We start from the raw sequence: 14,297 nt of genomic DNA, 5'->3' as shown, positions 1-14,297 counted from the left end.
ATTATGGGCAGGTTGTGGATCAAACAGTCTCAGCTTACTCTGCATTGCAAAATCCTCACTCTCATCTTTTCTCAAGCCTGTTTCTGGAGTGCTGCACCAAATGGGTCTGGCACCAGCTCAGAGCCTGACATCTTCACAATGGCATTATTGTTGCTTTTTTGGATGATGACACCACTTTCAGGTCCCAGCAGAGACCTGGGCCCATTGTGCAAGGCCTCAGTACAGATGCAAAGTGATCATCAGTTCCTGTTGATGGAGGAGTTTTCACTCTCACTAAAGGCAATGAACACTATAGCTTTGTTCTGGCCTCACTAATGAAGGACTGAGGATAAGCAAAGCACAGGGCTGTATCCACCAAGGTCTTGGAAGGCCTTGCTCCTCAGCTTATTTAAATAGTAATCCCAAAGCTACTTTTGTAAAGTTACATGACTTGCTCAAGTTCAGAGAGAGCAAGTGAACCAAACCTAGAGGTCTTCACTCTAGCACTAATCTTCCTATAAACACCATCCCTTAAAGCAAAGGAGCTTTAAAGCACCATAAACTGCAAGTCAGATCCATTGGCTAGAAGAGTTACTCATCCAATTCATCGTCACTGCACAGAAGAGCAGTTGCACCACCAGCAGCAAAGCTAATGGGGCTTGGTTTCCTATAGATTCATGTCCAGTGACTCAGAAATTCCTTTAGAGAAGGGTAATAATCATTACTTCCCACCAGAATACCTTCAGCACTCCCTCCACTGCTATTCATTTCCAAATGACAGATATGTTCAAAATGTCTTAATGCTGCTGTTGTAGGGCCAGCTGCGCTGGCTTCCTGGCAGATGTGTACGAGTGTGGTAGGAGTGCTGGCCCTGCTGTCTCATTTCATTTTTTATTTCAGGAATGAGAATGCTTTTAAGATCTTTACTCCTCTGCTTACTTTGACATTTGCTACCAATGGAGTGACTTAGATAAACAAATGCATATGCCTTGTTCCCTTAGGAAACCATGCCAGAAACAGAAACATCTTGGGTTTTTAGGGTGTGATCTGTGGTTTCTAGGCATTCACTTCACTAAAAACCAACACACACTGAAGCTGTTGGTCATGCATTAGCTTACAATAGCTTCTTTTATCTTTCAATGAAATCTGTGGTTCAGCCACTACAGCAGTTGACTATGGTGGTTACAGTGTTAGCTAATTGCAAAGCTAAGCAAGGGTATTGATTGCCATGGCTTTGGGTCTGTCTGTTCACCCTATTTTTTTCTTTCTCTATCTGTACTTGTAAGAGAGAAAGACTTACTATACATGGAAATATGTTATATACACACTGTTTTATGCATTGTATATTTCACAATAGGAATATATATACATAAATATATACATATATATTCAAGGACATGTTCATAGATGTTTTATATATAAAATATGTAAAATATTATATGCAACATCATATGTGTGCATGTATATAAGACAAATATATATATATTTTCCTATATACACCTATGTAGATATGCACAAACATATATATGTATATATATATATATGTACACACACATAATCTACCTTGATTTTAGAAAGGCGTTTGATACTGTCTCCCACGACATCCTTATAACAAAGCTGAGGAAGTGTGGGATAGACGAGTGGACAGTGAGGTGGGTTGAGAACTGGCTGACTAGCAGAGCGCAGAGGGTCGTCGTTGGTGGTGCAGAGTCTGGCTGGAGACCTGTAACCAGTGGTGTCCCCCAGGGGTCTGTGCTGGGTGCGGTCTTGTTCAACATCTTCATCAGTGACCTTGATGAGGGGATAGTGGCCACCCTCAGCAAGTTTGCTGATGATACGAAGTTGGGAGGATTGGCTGACACGCCTGAAGGCTGTGCTGCCATTCAGCGAGACCTGGACAGGCTGGAGAGCTGGGCAGTAAGAAACCAGATGAGGTTCAACACAAGCAAGTGTAGGGTCTTACACCTAGGGAGGAATAATTGCATGCACCAATACAGGCTGGGGGATGAGCTGCTGGAGAGGAGCTCTGCAGAGAGGGATCTGGGCGTCCTGGTGGACGACAGGTTGGCCATGAGCCAGCAGTGTGCCCTCGTGGCCAAAAAGGCCAATGGCATTCTGGGGTGCATTAAGAAGAGCGTGTCCAGCAGATCGAGGGAGGTGATCCTCCCCCTCTACTCTGCCCTGGTAAGGCCTCATCTGGAATACTGTGTCCAGTTCTGGGCTCCCCAGTACAAAAAAGACAGGGATCTCTTGGAAAGAGTCCAGCGGAGGGCCACAAAGATGGTGAAGGGCCTGGAGCATCTCCCCTATGAAGAAAGGCTAAGTGACCTGGGTCTGTTTAGCCTTGAGAAAAGAAGACTGAGAGGGGACCTGATCCAGGTTTATAAATATCTGAGGTGTGGCGGCCATAGCGGTGAGGCCAGTCTCTTTTCAGTGGTACGTGGAGACAGGACGAGGGGAAACGGACATAAGCTGCAGCATAGGAAGTTTTGCACGAATGTGCGTAAGAACTTCTTCACGGTGAGGGTGACAGAGCACTGGAACAGGCTGCCCAGGGAGGTTGTGGAGTCTCCTTCTCTGGAGATATTCAAGTCTCGCCTGGACGCCTACCTGTGCGACCTGGTGTAGGGAACCTGCTTTGGCAGGGGGGTTGGTCTCGATGATCTCTAGAGGTCCCTTCCAACCCCTACAATTCTGTGATTCTGTGATTCTGTGATATATATACATATACATATACATAGTCCAAATCTAGAACATGGTCCAAATCATATTCAGGGAATCTTACTGAGTTCCTGGGTGACCCCTCTACCAAGAACCTCAGTGCAAACCATTCCATCTTTTGGAAAATATTGTCAACTTCTTGGCTGAGGCCTCTTTTTCTTATGTTCCCATTGACCATTTTACCGAGTGATGATGTTTAAAATGTGACATGCTCAGTCTTGCAAAAGTTGAGCTTCAATTTGCATTGAGCTTTGGATTAAGGAATATCCCAGCTCTGTGGGAAAATGTACACATCAAATCCTTGTACATAACACTGTTCTTGAAGTTTAGAGTTTTGAAGATTTACAGCATTTCTCCTGTATGTTTTTACCTACAGACTGCATTATTTTCATCCTACTCACAAGAAACATTAATTTATCATCAGTCAGAAAGATTTATGTTTCTTTAGGAACTAATCTAGCTTCCTCTAGCTTATCAGGATGAAGACAGACAACTTGCCATTTGGAACTAAAGCAAAACAAATGACTAATTTCAAACAGTTGTATCATCTGAAGTTCAGACCTTTGCAGGTCCAGGCTCCAGTCCACTCAGTGGTTCTTCTGTGTCACCAGCGAATTCGCAAGCAGACGTTGAAGTTTCCCATGCAGAAACATATTTCTACTGCTCAGCTCTCTCAAGTGAAGCAGTTGGTGAACCTGTCTTGGTGCATGGGATCTGTACCTACAACTCGCTCTCAAAAAACTGACTCCAGTCACTTTAGCGACAAGAAATGTGTTGTCTGAAATGATAACAACAGAACTATGCTTTACTCTTATCTAATATTTGAGTGTGAAACTATTTCTATACATTATATTATATGCTAATAAGCAGTCCATTTGTGACTGATGTATCATTGGTTATGCCAGAAACTCTCCTTTCATATGAATTCATTCACAGAGCTAATGGGAAAACTAACACGTGCATGTAATGTCTTTCCTCTACCACGGGTGTTTCTCTTCATCTCTCATCTGACTCTACAGCTTCTCCTCAAGGTCTGCAACACTGACCTATAACAGTAAGTATAAGTGGGCAAGAAACTCTATCCTGTAGGTTTGGGCTCTGGGGTGGTCATTTTGGATTCAGAGCATTCAGGCTGTTCAAGATGAGAGCTGGTAGCAAAACTGTGACAATATCTCTTGCACAAGATTCCCCAGGAGATCAATAGGAACTCAAGAAGGGCAGGGCACAGAGGATCTTTTACCTATACTAGTGCAGTGAGACAGGGACAGCACAGAGGAACATCCTTCTCCTTAAAGTCTTCCCATGGATCCATAGTAGTGGGATCTAAGGGAGAATGACAGAGGAGGATTTCCTAGGATTGTTCTGTGTGTGTGACAGAGGACAGGTCAAGTCCAGAGGGTCACTAGCATCAAAGGCTGAAGTATTATCAGGAAAATAAATTACATATAACAATGCTCATTTTTCATCTTAGACTATATTATTCAAGAAACAATAGTAAAGATGTCTCAAGCTCATGTCTAAGTTCCTGACAGCCATACTTTTGCTCTCATGCTAGTGTAATACTCTTTCCTTTGGACAATGAAACTGCTGGGCTAATATGTTCCAGTGCCAGCAGGACTGTTATTTAAGTCCTGGAGTCTGCATAGAAGAATTTCTGGCTGCTCTTAATGGATGGAGGTCTTTTAAGAGTTGAAAACCCTGCTTGTTCAAAGCCTCTCTAAAAGCAGTGTGGCAAAACAAGGAAATTTAACATCCTAACTCAGGAAAAAACAAATTGTACATTGGCATTGGATAAAAGATTCTCCTTTTATTTTAAAACCTCTGTAAAATCAGAGCAATGGGTCAATTCCAGCATTCAGCCAATTTAATTAGCAATTTCAGAGTAATCGTGGTAATGAGCCAAGTCGGCAAAGATGTCATTGGGGTTCTTGCAGTTCAGATTGCAAAAACAAGCATTGATCCACATGATTTTCCAGGAAATCTCAGTTCCATCTGGGCACTCAAACCTCACTTCAATAGTCTTGGATTTGTAGGGTGTGCAGCACCTGTTGTCTGTGCAGATACCACAATATTTGGGTCTATAAGGATTTTTGCTCACGCATCCTGAGATGGTGTAGTTCATAGGTTCATTGGCCCTGTAGACAGCCAGGCACTTCTTCCCAGGCTAAATCAGGGAACAGAAAAAGAGGCTGATTAATACTCATTGCTTCAAACTGGCACAGGGAGATGAAAACCACCTCGCCAAAGTTTATGGTATAGTGGGCATGATGGTGATGGGTTGGTAGTTGGAGTAGATGATCTTATCATTTTTTTTCCAACCTCAATGATTCTATGATTCTATGAAGCAGCTAAAAGTGTTTTACAGACTGGATCTAGAGGTGTGACAGGTAGACACATCTAAACACACAAATCCAGAAGCTGCAAGTAGGATACTTGCAAAATACAATTTATAGCCATGACCAGCAGTGCAGCATCAGTTTTCTGCTAGCTGAGCCTCAGATCTGCCTACACCAGCAGTGAGCAGAGCAGGCTTGGCTTGCTTTTCCTTGTAAGGAGCTTTTGGATAAAGTTAAAGCTCTCAGGGGAAGGTTTTCATTCCAGCATGTGAAAGCACAGGAGGGGACATTTTGACCTCTCTGCAGCACAGTGAGTCCGCGTGTGCTCACTAATGGCCTCTGAGTTCAGAAGTGCAGCTCTCAGAGGCCAGCACACTACCAAACAAAGGCTGACCCCATGTCCAGACAAAGTTCAAGGGAAGCACAAAGAAGTGGTCCCCACCTTAATGTGCTTGGTGATATCCACCTCACAGGGCCGCATGTTGCACAGACGGCTTTCCTTCAGCAGCCGGCACTGGTCGTTGTCGTTGGAAATCCTGGTGGAGATGCCCAGCCCACAGGTCTTTGAGCAGGGACTCCAGGGTGAGGTGTGAACGATGCAGTTCTTCTGCCAGGCTTCATCCTCCCCCTCGTATGCTGTAGGGAACAGATTATCATATATTAGTCAGGCAGCTTTCTGTATTAAACACCCTTGCTCAAGCTCATTACCCATTCAGGCCACTAACCCAAATAATTAAATCACAACGGAGCAGCTCAGCATCCCCACGAAGCTCCGCTTGCTTTGTTACCTCCCCACCCCACCCCCTTTGCCACTGACCTACTTGTGTCAGCCCCTCCAGCACTGTGAGCTCTCACGGCTGGAGCTGATTTCTCTATTTTTCTTTACAGCCTCACACAAGGAGGTCCTTGTCTGGGCCCCCAGGTGTTACCACAATGCAAACACTTCATCACAGAAGTTGGTGCAGAGAAGTAATGAGATCTGATCACACCATGAAGGGTTATGATTTCTGAGTCCATTCAGTCGATTTCCTGCAGCAGAAAGTTGCTGACAGTCCTTGCTGTACGGCTGAGAGGTCTGGGAAGCAGCCACCGCCTTTCATTGGAAGGAAGAGCAGCTTGAATAGCTCATAGGGAACTTGGGAACCACTTAGAAAAGGGTGGGCTCTGTTTTGAAAGGAGCCATCGACCTCAGGTCAGGTTCCTTCACAGTCTCTGCAAAAGTCTCCACTGGTCTGCAGCTCACAGCATGGCTCTGATAGAAACTGAGCAATGCTGAGCATGCTCGTTATAATACTAGCTATCAATTTTAAAATGCTATTTTAATAATTACATCAAATATAATAAAAGATAACTACACTTTTACTTCCAAGATAAAAAGTTAGGCAGGGGAAGCTGTGCTGTGCCCATTTGTGTGCCATAGTCCATGCAGAGAAAAGGCACATTTCAGTAACAGATGCTTTAAATTTGGACCTACTTTGCAGCTCAGAAGTGAGTGATAAACTCAGGTGGTTTTAACATACAGAACAGAGAGTAAAGATTTTTCAGGAGTTGGATTTGATGATCCTTTATGGGTCTCTTCGAACTCAGAATATTCTGATTTTTATTTATTTATTTATTTATTTATTTATTGTACAACAAACATACGGTCCAAGGATGGAGAAAAAAATGTACGTATAATCAATGGAAAAATAACCAAGTTTCCTGATCTACTGCAAACAACCTGTGTCTTCTTGAGCTCTACTTTTGTGACATATTCTGTGGAATGATGTGATTCATGTCTCTACGTTGCCTCACAATGTTATGAGGATAAATGTGGCACACATGGCAATGGAAGCACACTGTAAGATTTAGAAACCATGCAAGTGGCAAATGGTACCACATCTGTTAAGTGAACTATATGATCCTCACTGTGAATGTGAGTGTGAGGAAAGAAGATACCTTATATGACATATAACATAAGGATAATAATGACATAAATCCAAGTGAACATAACTGCTAAAATCTGTAGTGATACAAAGACAATTTTGCCTAAAATTTCTAGTGAACTTTATGCCACAATAACTTATTTCAAAGTGTATCTGATCTATTAAGATAAAGGGGCTTTAAAAAGTATTACTAATGTAGTACCAGCCAGAAAGAAACTCTCAGTATTAAATTAAAATGAGATAACTTTGCTTTTCAGAGATCCAGACAGAGAAAAAATGGTGAAGTAAAAAGGACTTGTGACATCTTACAAGTGCCAACAGTGTGTTTATTGTCACACAAGCATGTCTGATTGATCTCACATTGCTGCACAGGAGGTAAAACACCCCACTGGTGTGTGTAAGTGTCCTGTCCTTCACTAGAAGTCATCTGTCTGTGCCTTGTTCACACAAATACAAGACACCTGCCAGGCCAGACAGTGCAAGCTGATAATTTTGTTGCTGACACTGACTTCAATTCAGGACAAGAGGTAATGGCCTTAAGTTATACCAGAGAAGATTCAAGTTGGATATTAGGAAGAGTTTCTTCTCAGAAAGAGTGGTGAGATAGTAGAACAGGCTGCCCAGGGAGCTGGGGGAGTCACTGTCCATGCAGGTGTTCAAGAAATGTAGAGATGTGCCACTGAGGGACACAGTTTAGTGGGCATCGTGGGGATGGGTTGATGGTTGGATTAGATGATTGTACTGGCCACTTCCAACCTTAATGATTCTACGATGCTATGATTCAGTTCCCTGGTTACTAAGGAGAGATCCACCAAACTCTCACCGTACCTGCAGAAGAGATGTGACGTGGAGAAGTCTTCCTGATTTTCTTGGAGTCATCACAAACCCACTGCTCACAGCACTTCCCTGCCATCTTAATCAGTTTTGGGTTCGGGCACCAGACAAGGGGAGGGCGTGAGTTTGTGCACATGGGAATGCAGCCCACAGCCCCATTAATGCATGTGCAGTTGTATTTGCAGTTGGGCTGAAATGTGTCCCCATTATTATATCTGACTCCATTGAGGACACATCCTACACCGACAATCTCTGAAAGGAGAGAAGAAAAAGACACACAAAGCACCATTAAAATAATGCTGTCAATGAACTGTGTTAAGGTTTTCCTTTTAATGCACTCTGAGGTGCATTAAAAAGAGTGTGGCCAGCAGTTCAAGGGAGATGATCCTTCCCCTGTACTCTGCCTTAGCAAGGCCACGATTAGAATACTATGCTTCAGTTTATAAAAGACAGGGATCTCCTAGAAGGGATCCAGCAGAGGGCCGCAAAGATGATAAAGGGCCTGGAGAATCTCCCATATGAGGAAAGACTGAGTAACCTGGGTCTGTTCAGCCTGGGGAAAAGAAGACTGAGAGGGAATCTGATAAATGTTTATAAATATCTAAAGGGAGGTAAGAGGCAAATGGATGAGGCCAGGTTCTTCTCAGTGGTGTGTAGCAACAGGACAAGGAGCAATGGCTTAAAACTTGAACATGGGAAGTTCCATACTAACATGCAGAAGACCTTCTTTATAGTAAGGGAAACAGAGCACTGGAACAGGTTGCTCAGAGAGATTATGGAGTCTACTTCTATGGAGATATTCAAGACCTATCTGGATGCCTACCTGTGTTATCTATTGTAAGGTACCTGCCTTAACAGGGGGTAGGACTCTATGATCTCTAGAGGTCCCTTCCAAGCCCTGCAATTCTGTGATTTACCAAGCTGCTCTCTGAGCAAAAGGAGGCAACATAGGGACATGACAGGGCTGCAGTGTTCAGCTGAGACAAATGTAGTCACACCATCTGAGAAACCTTTAATTCTGAATCACTGAAAAAATAAATCCTATAATGCTTCATGAAAAAAAAATGATATAAAATAAAATGTTTCACGCACAAATTCTCACCTAAATGATCATTTCACGGCAGGCTGAAAGAGACTATTAGAAGCTATTCGTAGTAGGAACAACCCAATTAATTAAAAATGAAATTGAGTGAAATTTGATAATTTCTGAGAATATAAGAGAGGATCACATGCAGTCTCAATGTACTACAGATCTGGTTGACACTTGTACCCTTCCAAAGCAGCAGTAGGAAGACAGCTAAGATAGCAAAGGAGCACCTAAAATGAGACTGGATTACTCTATTTAGGCAAGTAGATCCCACCCAGTTTATCACAGAACAATTTCCTTGGAAAATTAAGAAAAACACTGTAATGTTATGAAAAATATCATTTGATGGATATTTGTAAATAAAAGCATGGATGATCAAGCTTTTTCACTGTCCTTGAGTAGGAATCTCATTGATTCAGGCAATAAAATGCAGAGCAACTATTTTAATTTTGAAGGCATGGACAATTATTTGGAATCGGTGGGAGAAATCAAATGGTAAATTCAAGCTTCAGTTTCCTGTTTGGTCACACGGAGGCAGTGTGCACCCAGAGAACAAATTGCTCAAGTTTTAAGTCTGGTTGGCAATGGAGCTGCAGTGTGGTTGTACTTCAGGGCCAGCACAAACTGAAATGCTGGATTAAAATCCTCAAAAGCTGCCTATTTTTAGAATAAGTTGAATGAAAAGATCAAACACAAATCCTTTCTTCTACACACATAGAAAATAAATAAATAAATATGCTTGCTGGAATGTGAAGCACAGAACCAGATCTCCAGTTTGTGCTTAGCTCCAAATGCGATGATGCTTCAGCCTTTATATTGAAGGCTTACTCATTGTTGGAGCCAAAGCAGAGGATTCAGTTATATTTCTGGCTGCATACACAGATCATATTTCAAGAAAATTCTGTATTTCCTGGTATCTTTTTATTTGCTTTAAGGACACTCCTCCAGGACTGTGCTAACTCAGCTTTCTAAAGTCCACATCCATCAAGAGGTTCATTGTGAAAACAACCCCAAAAACAGACTGTGTGCATCTAAGATGGGCAACTGGGGGGTACTTCACAATTCCCAACCTTATATGCACAAAGCCTACTTCTCCATCTGGATGTGTGTTCTGCACCCCACTGCATCCCTGCTACAGTACTGAGAAAATCCAGCAACACGAGGAGAGCTGTAGTGACTCTTAACAGGCTCCTATCTGATGTCCAAGACATACACCAGCATGCCAGTCCAGATACAGTCTGAATTTCCACTCTATTTCTTTTCCTAATTCTGCTTTCAAGATCATTCAGGATCTTTATTTTCCACAAATCTAATTGTTCCTGTAAGCATGCCCAGAGAAGTTGTGTATGCCCCCACCCTGGAGGCATTCAAGTTCAGGCTGGATGAGGCACTGATCAATCTGATCTAGTGGGAGGTGTTCCTGTCTATAGCAGGAGGATTGGAACTAGATGGTCTTAAAGGTCCTTCCCAACCCAAACCATTCTATGATTCTATATCTTGGATTCTCTACAGCTAGAGTTTTTAGCATCCAGCTACATAGCAAATTCCTCACAACAGTTAGCTCCCAACCCCCAACTCAGGATTCCACCCTTGCCTTCAGTCACCCTATAGCCAGTGAGAGTCTGGTGTATTCAGACTGGAGGGATGCAGCCTATGTACAACATAGCACATGGAAAAGAATGTGTCAGCACATCCTGTCATCTGCATCCACCCACATGCTGAAAGCAAGGGGAAGACCACAACTTTTTGTGGTAGTCAGAGATAAGCTGTTTCAACTCGTAACCATGGAAAGACCTAGCGTCTCATGTCCCTCAGCTGTGCACACCACCATGCCCCTCACCATATAACCAAAAATGTCACAAATTAGGGGATATATTTTTATGACTATAGGGCATGTGAAATTATCTTGGTCGGGGAATCATTCTAGACCTCACTGGACAAGCTGTAGCTCCTCTTACAAGACACTGTTATTGCCACAAGTGTAGTGATTATTTGGGATTTATGGGAGGACTACAAATTGTGAAATCCAACTAAGAAAACAAGCATTTAGATAAGTAAAAACAATGCAATGTGAAGTCCTCCAAAGAAACTTAGGAAGGCTGAGGAAGCTTTGAGACAACCTCCAGCTTGTTTTCCTCTTCAACTGCAGGGCCAGGTGTACTGATATTGTTTTTGACATATGTTTACTTAACCTGTTCTTGCAGACCTCCCAAGAAAATCCCATGTTCACACCAGAGAAAACATCAGAATGATTCTATATCCTCTTTTCTTTACCTTGGATCTTTCTAATCTTGAAAATCACTGTTCAAGTTTCTAGTTCCTATAGCATAGCTTCTGTAGTTGTTATTCTGCATATCCTACAAAAATGTGCTGTTCTTCTTTGGAAACCATTATTGGGAATAAGTCTTTCCACCAGCATGTTTTTCATCCAGACCTCAATACTTCTTGTCTTTAAAGCCAGTTGCATAACTGCACTTCCTACATTCACGACCCACTATAGAACCTCTTCCTGTTACAAGGAATGTAGAATCATCTACTTGCAGACCTGAAGGCCTTCAAATGATGGTTACTTCTTGCTTGTGGCTGGAGCCAACTCAAAAAGCAAGAATTCATTTGCCATTCCTCATCCAGCCAGCTGCCCCAAGACTAAAGACAGAAAAGAAATGGAAGAGGATGAATGGAGGAGCCGCTGAATTTATAGTCAGGTATTTAGTGAGATAAATTTCAGCTCAGACAGAGAGAAGCTGCCAGTGTATATCTAGGTCAAAAATATATGTACATCACTTACGTGCACATACTCCTATTTCGTACCTAGGTCTGTCTCCACTGTAGTCACAGTACAGGCCCCTGTGAAAATCACAGGTATCAGCCTCAGTGCAATTTTCTCCACGCTGCTTGGCGCACATCTTGCAGCAATCGCAGCCATCTGTCACAAGGCTGACTCCTATTGAGCACCGAGGTGGGGACTTCGGACACTCGCACGGCCACTTACAGTACTGAGTCCGTGTGTAGGCCTCTGTTGCAGCAGGGATGGTGGGGGTCATGGTGGTGGAGGTCTGGGCAGTGGCCTACAAACAAAGAAACACAGCTTGGAAACTGTTCCAGAGAAAAGGGGCCGTGAATCCTGTGGCAATTAGTCCTCAATAAAAATCCCATTGGTTCCAAAGACGCTACAAGGAAACCAAAGAATAAATGTCATAAATACGCTGCTCTACTATAGACCCCTTCAGATATCAACCAAGGACAAAGACTCTGCACCTTGGACTATCATTCAAACTGCATAGACCCAGAATGCTGGTACTCAGCTTTTTCCAGACCTCTCCTCTCCGAACATGTAGGAAAATCTGATATATGAGATGAAGACGTGATGAGTCCAGTCTGTGTTATCCTGGGTACTTGGCTATGAGAGAGAATACGGTGGTGTGGCAGAGGATGCTTCACCATAGCTGCTGTTGCCTGTTCGTTGAGAGATGGCATTAGAGCCTTTTGACAACTTGAAGGCTCCCTCAGGCAACCGTAGCTGCCACTCAGGTCCCCAACCAGGGTCATCATAGAATCATCATAGAATGGCCACAGTTGAAAAGGACCACAGTGATTATCTAGTTTCAACCCCCCTGGCATGTGCAGGATAGCCAACCACCAGACCAGGCTGCCCAGAGCCACATCCAGCCTGGCCTTGAATGCCTCCAGGGATGGGGCATCCACAACCTCCTTGGGCAACCTGTTTCAGTGTGTCACCACCCTCTGTGTGAAAAACTTTCTCCTAATATCTAACCTAAATCTCCCCTGTCTCAGTTTAAAACCATTCCCCCTTGTCCTAACACTATCAACCCTCATAAACAGCTGTTCCTCCTTCTGTGTATATGCTCCCTTCAAGTATTGGAAGGCCACAATGAGATCTCCCCGGGGCCTTCTCTTCTGCAAAAGAGGATAAAGTGTTGTATTTTGAAAACAGAGGAAAATGGGCTCTATCTGACTTCATTTTCCTTGGGTTTATCCATATTTATGTGTGTCTTGCATTCAAAACATCCTCTCACAAGAGGACAGGAAAAAGATCTGTGAGCCCACAACACTCTCTGGCATGCAGCTAGGAACTTCTTTGCTGTGAGGATGAACTAAAACCTACAGATTTTACACTCCATCATGGATCTCCTGAGGATGGCTTGGCCACCTATTCTCTTCTTGCAATAGCATTAATACAACTGCCTTCTTACAATAGCTTAGCCCTTTAACTTGAACAGAAACAAGGTTAAAGAGAAGCAAAGAGTCTCTGAAATAAAAATCTATCCAACTGGCTCTGAGTATTTTGATATTCAATACACTCACCTCTGAATAATGTTTTGCTTGCCTCCTGTAACATAACACACATAAAATTGAGTTCCCTGAGAGATTCCCAGTGCTAAGCAAGAAAGCTATACTCTGGCTATAACATTTTAAAAAATGAATTAAAAAAGACATGCATTTCTTTTAACCATCCTCATCCTTATCCATCCTTTGTAGTGTTCACACACACACATTCAACAGAGATACTCTCTTTCAGTCCTAAAGTAAAAACTTTCCCCAATGACAAGATGTGAGGGCTGCAAAGAATGCAACTCTGCAAAGTGCAGAGAACAAGGAAAGACAAGGTCTAACGACTTCTAAGGAAATCCCATCCATTCCTGGCTATCTTGTAATGTTGTGACAGTGCACTCCTTGCCCTCCTCAACACCCCCCTCTCCCTTCACCCAATCCAGCCTGATCGTTGTGGTCTAATTAAGGCCCAGTGCACACAATGAGGAAAAGATCTTGTTCTCGGGACTAATAACAATCAAGGTTTCACCACTGGTGCTCAAACACCTGATAACAGACACCTGGTTCAATAGAACCAATTCTAAATTGTATGGCTGTGAGTCAATCATCTCACCCAAAAATAGCAAGCAGTCTAAGAACCCCTGGGAGAGTCCTCCTTGCAAGAATCTGGCTGCACAGGAGAATCCCCCTTAGAGTAGGTGCAGGTCTCGAGGTTACTTAACATGTGTGCAGAGATTCACTCAGGACATGGTGATGCCTTGCTGACAGATCCTCTGTGATTTATTGTTTTTAAACTATACTAGTTTCATTAAGATTTGAGCTTAGATTCATTTTTCACCCCACACCTTCTGTGTAGCAAATAGTCAAAAATACCTAGACATTTCAAATCTTGTTAAGCCATTGTTTAAATTACCATCTTGTATCTATTTATACCAATAGATAAATTTCTGCCTTCCTCTTACAAGTGAAGCATGCAGTGCTTTAGTCTCCTCCCACAACAACTATATAGTCTATATATAAAAGAATGATGTCGGAAGTGGAGACATTTTTTATAATATCCTAACAGCCTTGCTGGTTGGATTTGTGCATCCAGAGCTGTCAGCAGCAGCTTATCACTCTTTA

The 14,297-nt window shown here is 42.8% G+C and overlaps 1 protein-coding gene across 3 annotated transcripts in view; it reads right to left on the bottom strand.

Moving 5' to 3' along the window:
* Window positions 1-4,487: 4,487 nt before the first annotated feature.
* The window catches only part of CCN4 (cellular communication network factor 4), a 39,472-nt gene continuing 29,662 nt past the window's right edge, over window positions 4,488-14,297 (bottom strand). The window contains exons 2-5 of one of the 3 annotated variants that reach the window (XM_010709364.4): window positions 11,671-12,052; window positions 7,790-8,047; window positions 5,479-5,672; window positions 4,488-4,864 (exon numbers count right to left, since the gene is read on the bottom strand). In XM_010709364.4, coding sequence (XP_010707666.1) covers window positions 4,565-4,864; window positions 5,479-5,672; window positions 7,790-8,047; window positions 11,671-11,926 — 1,008 coding nt within the window. In that variant the 5' untranslated portion in view covers window positions 11,927-12,052 and the 3' untranslated portion in view covers window positions 4,488-4,564. Of the gene's footprint in view, window positions 4,865-5,478; window positions 5,673-7,789; window positions 8,048-11,670; window positions 12,053-14,297 lie in introns of those variants that run through there. The other 2 variants (XM_085221722.1, XM_010709365.4) reach the window with 2 other exon arrangements.

The sequence above is a fragment of the Meleagris gallopavo genome, chromosome 3 (genome assembly GCF_905368555.1).
Source record: "Meleagris gallopavo chromosome 3, MGAL_WU_HG_1.1, whole genome shotgun sequence".
NCBI lineage: Eukaryota > Metazoa > Chordata > Aves > Galliformes > Phasianidae > Meleagris > Meleagris gallopavo.
The sequence above is the reverse complement of the archived record's forward strand: the minus strand, read 5'-3'. Positions and strand labels throughout refer to the sequence as shown.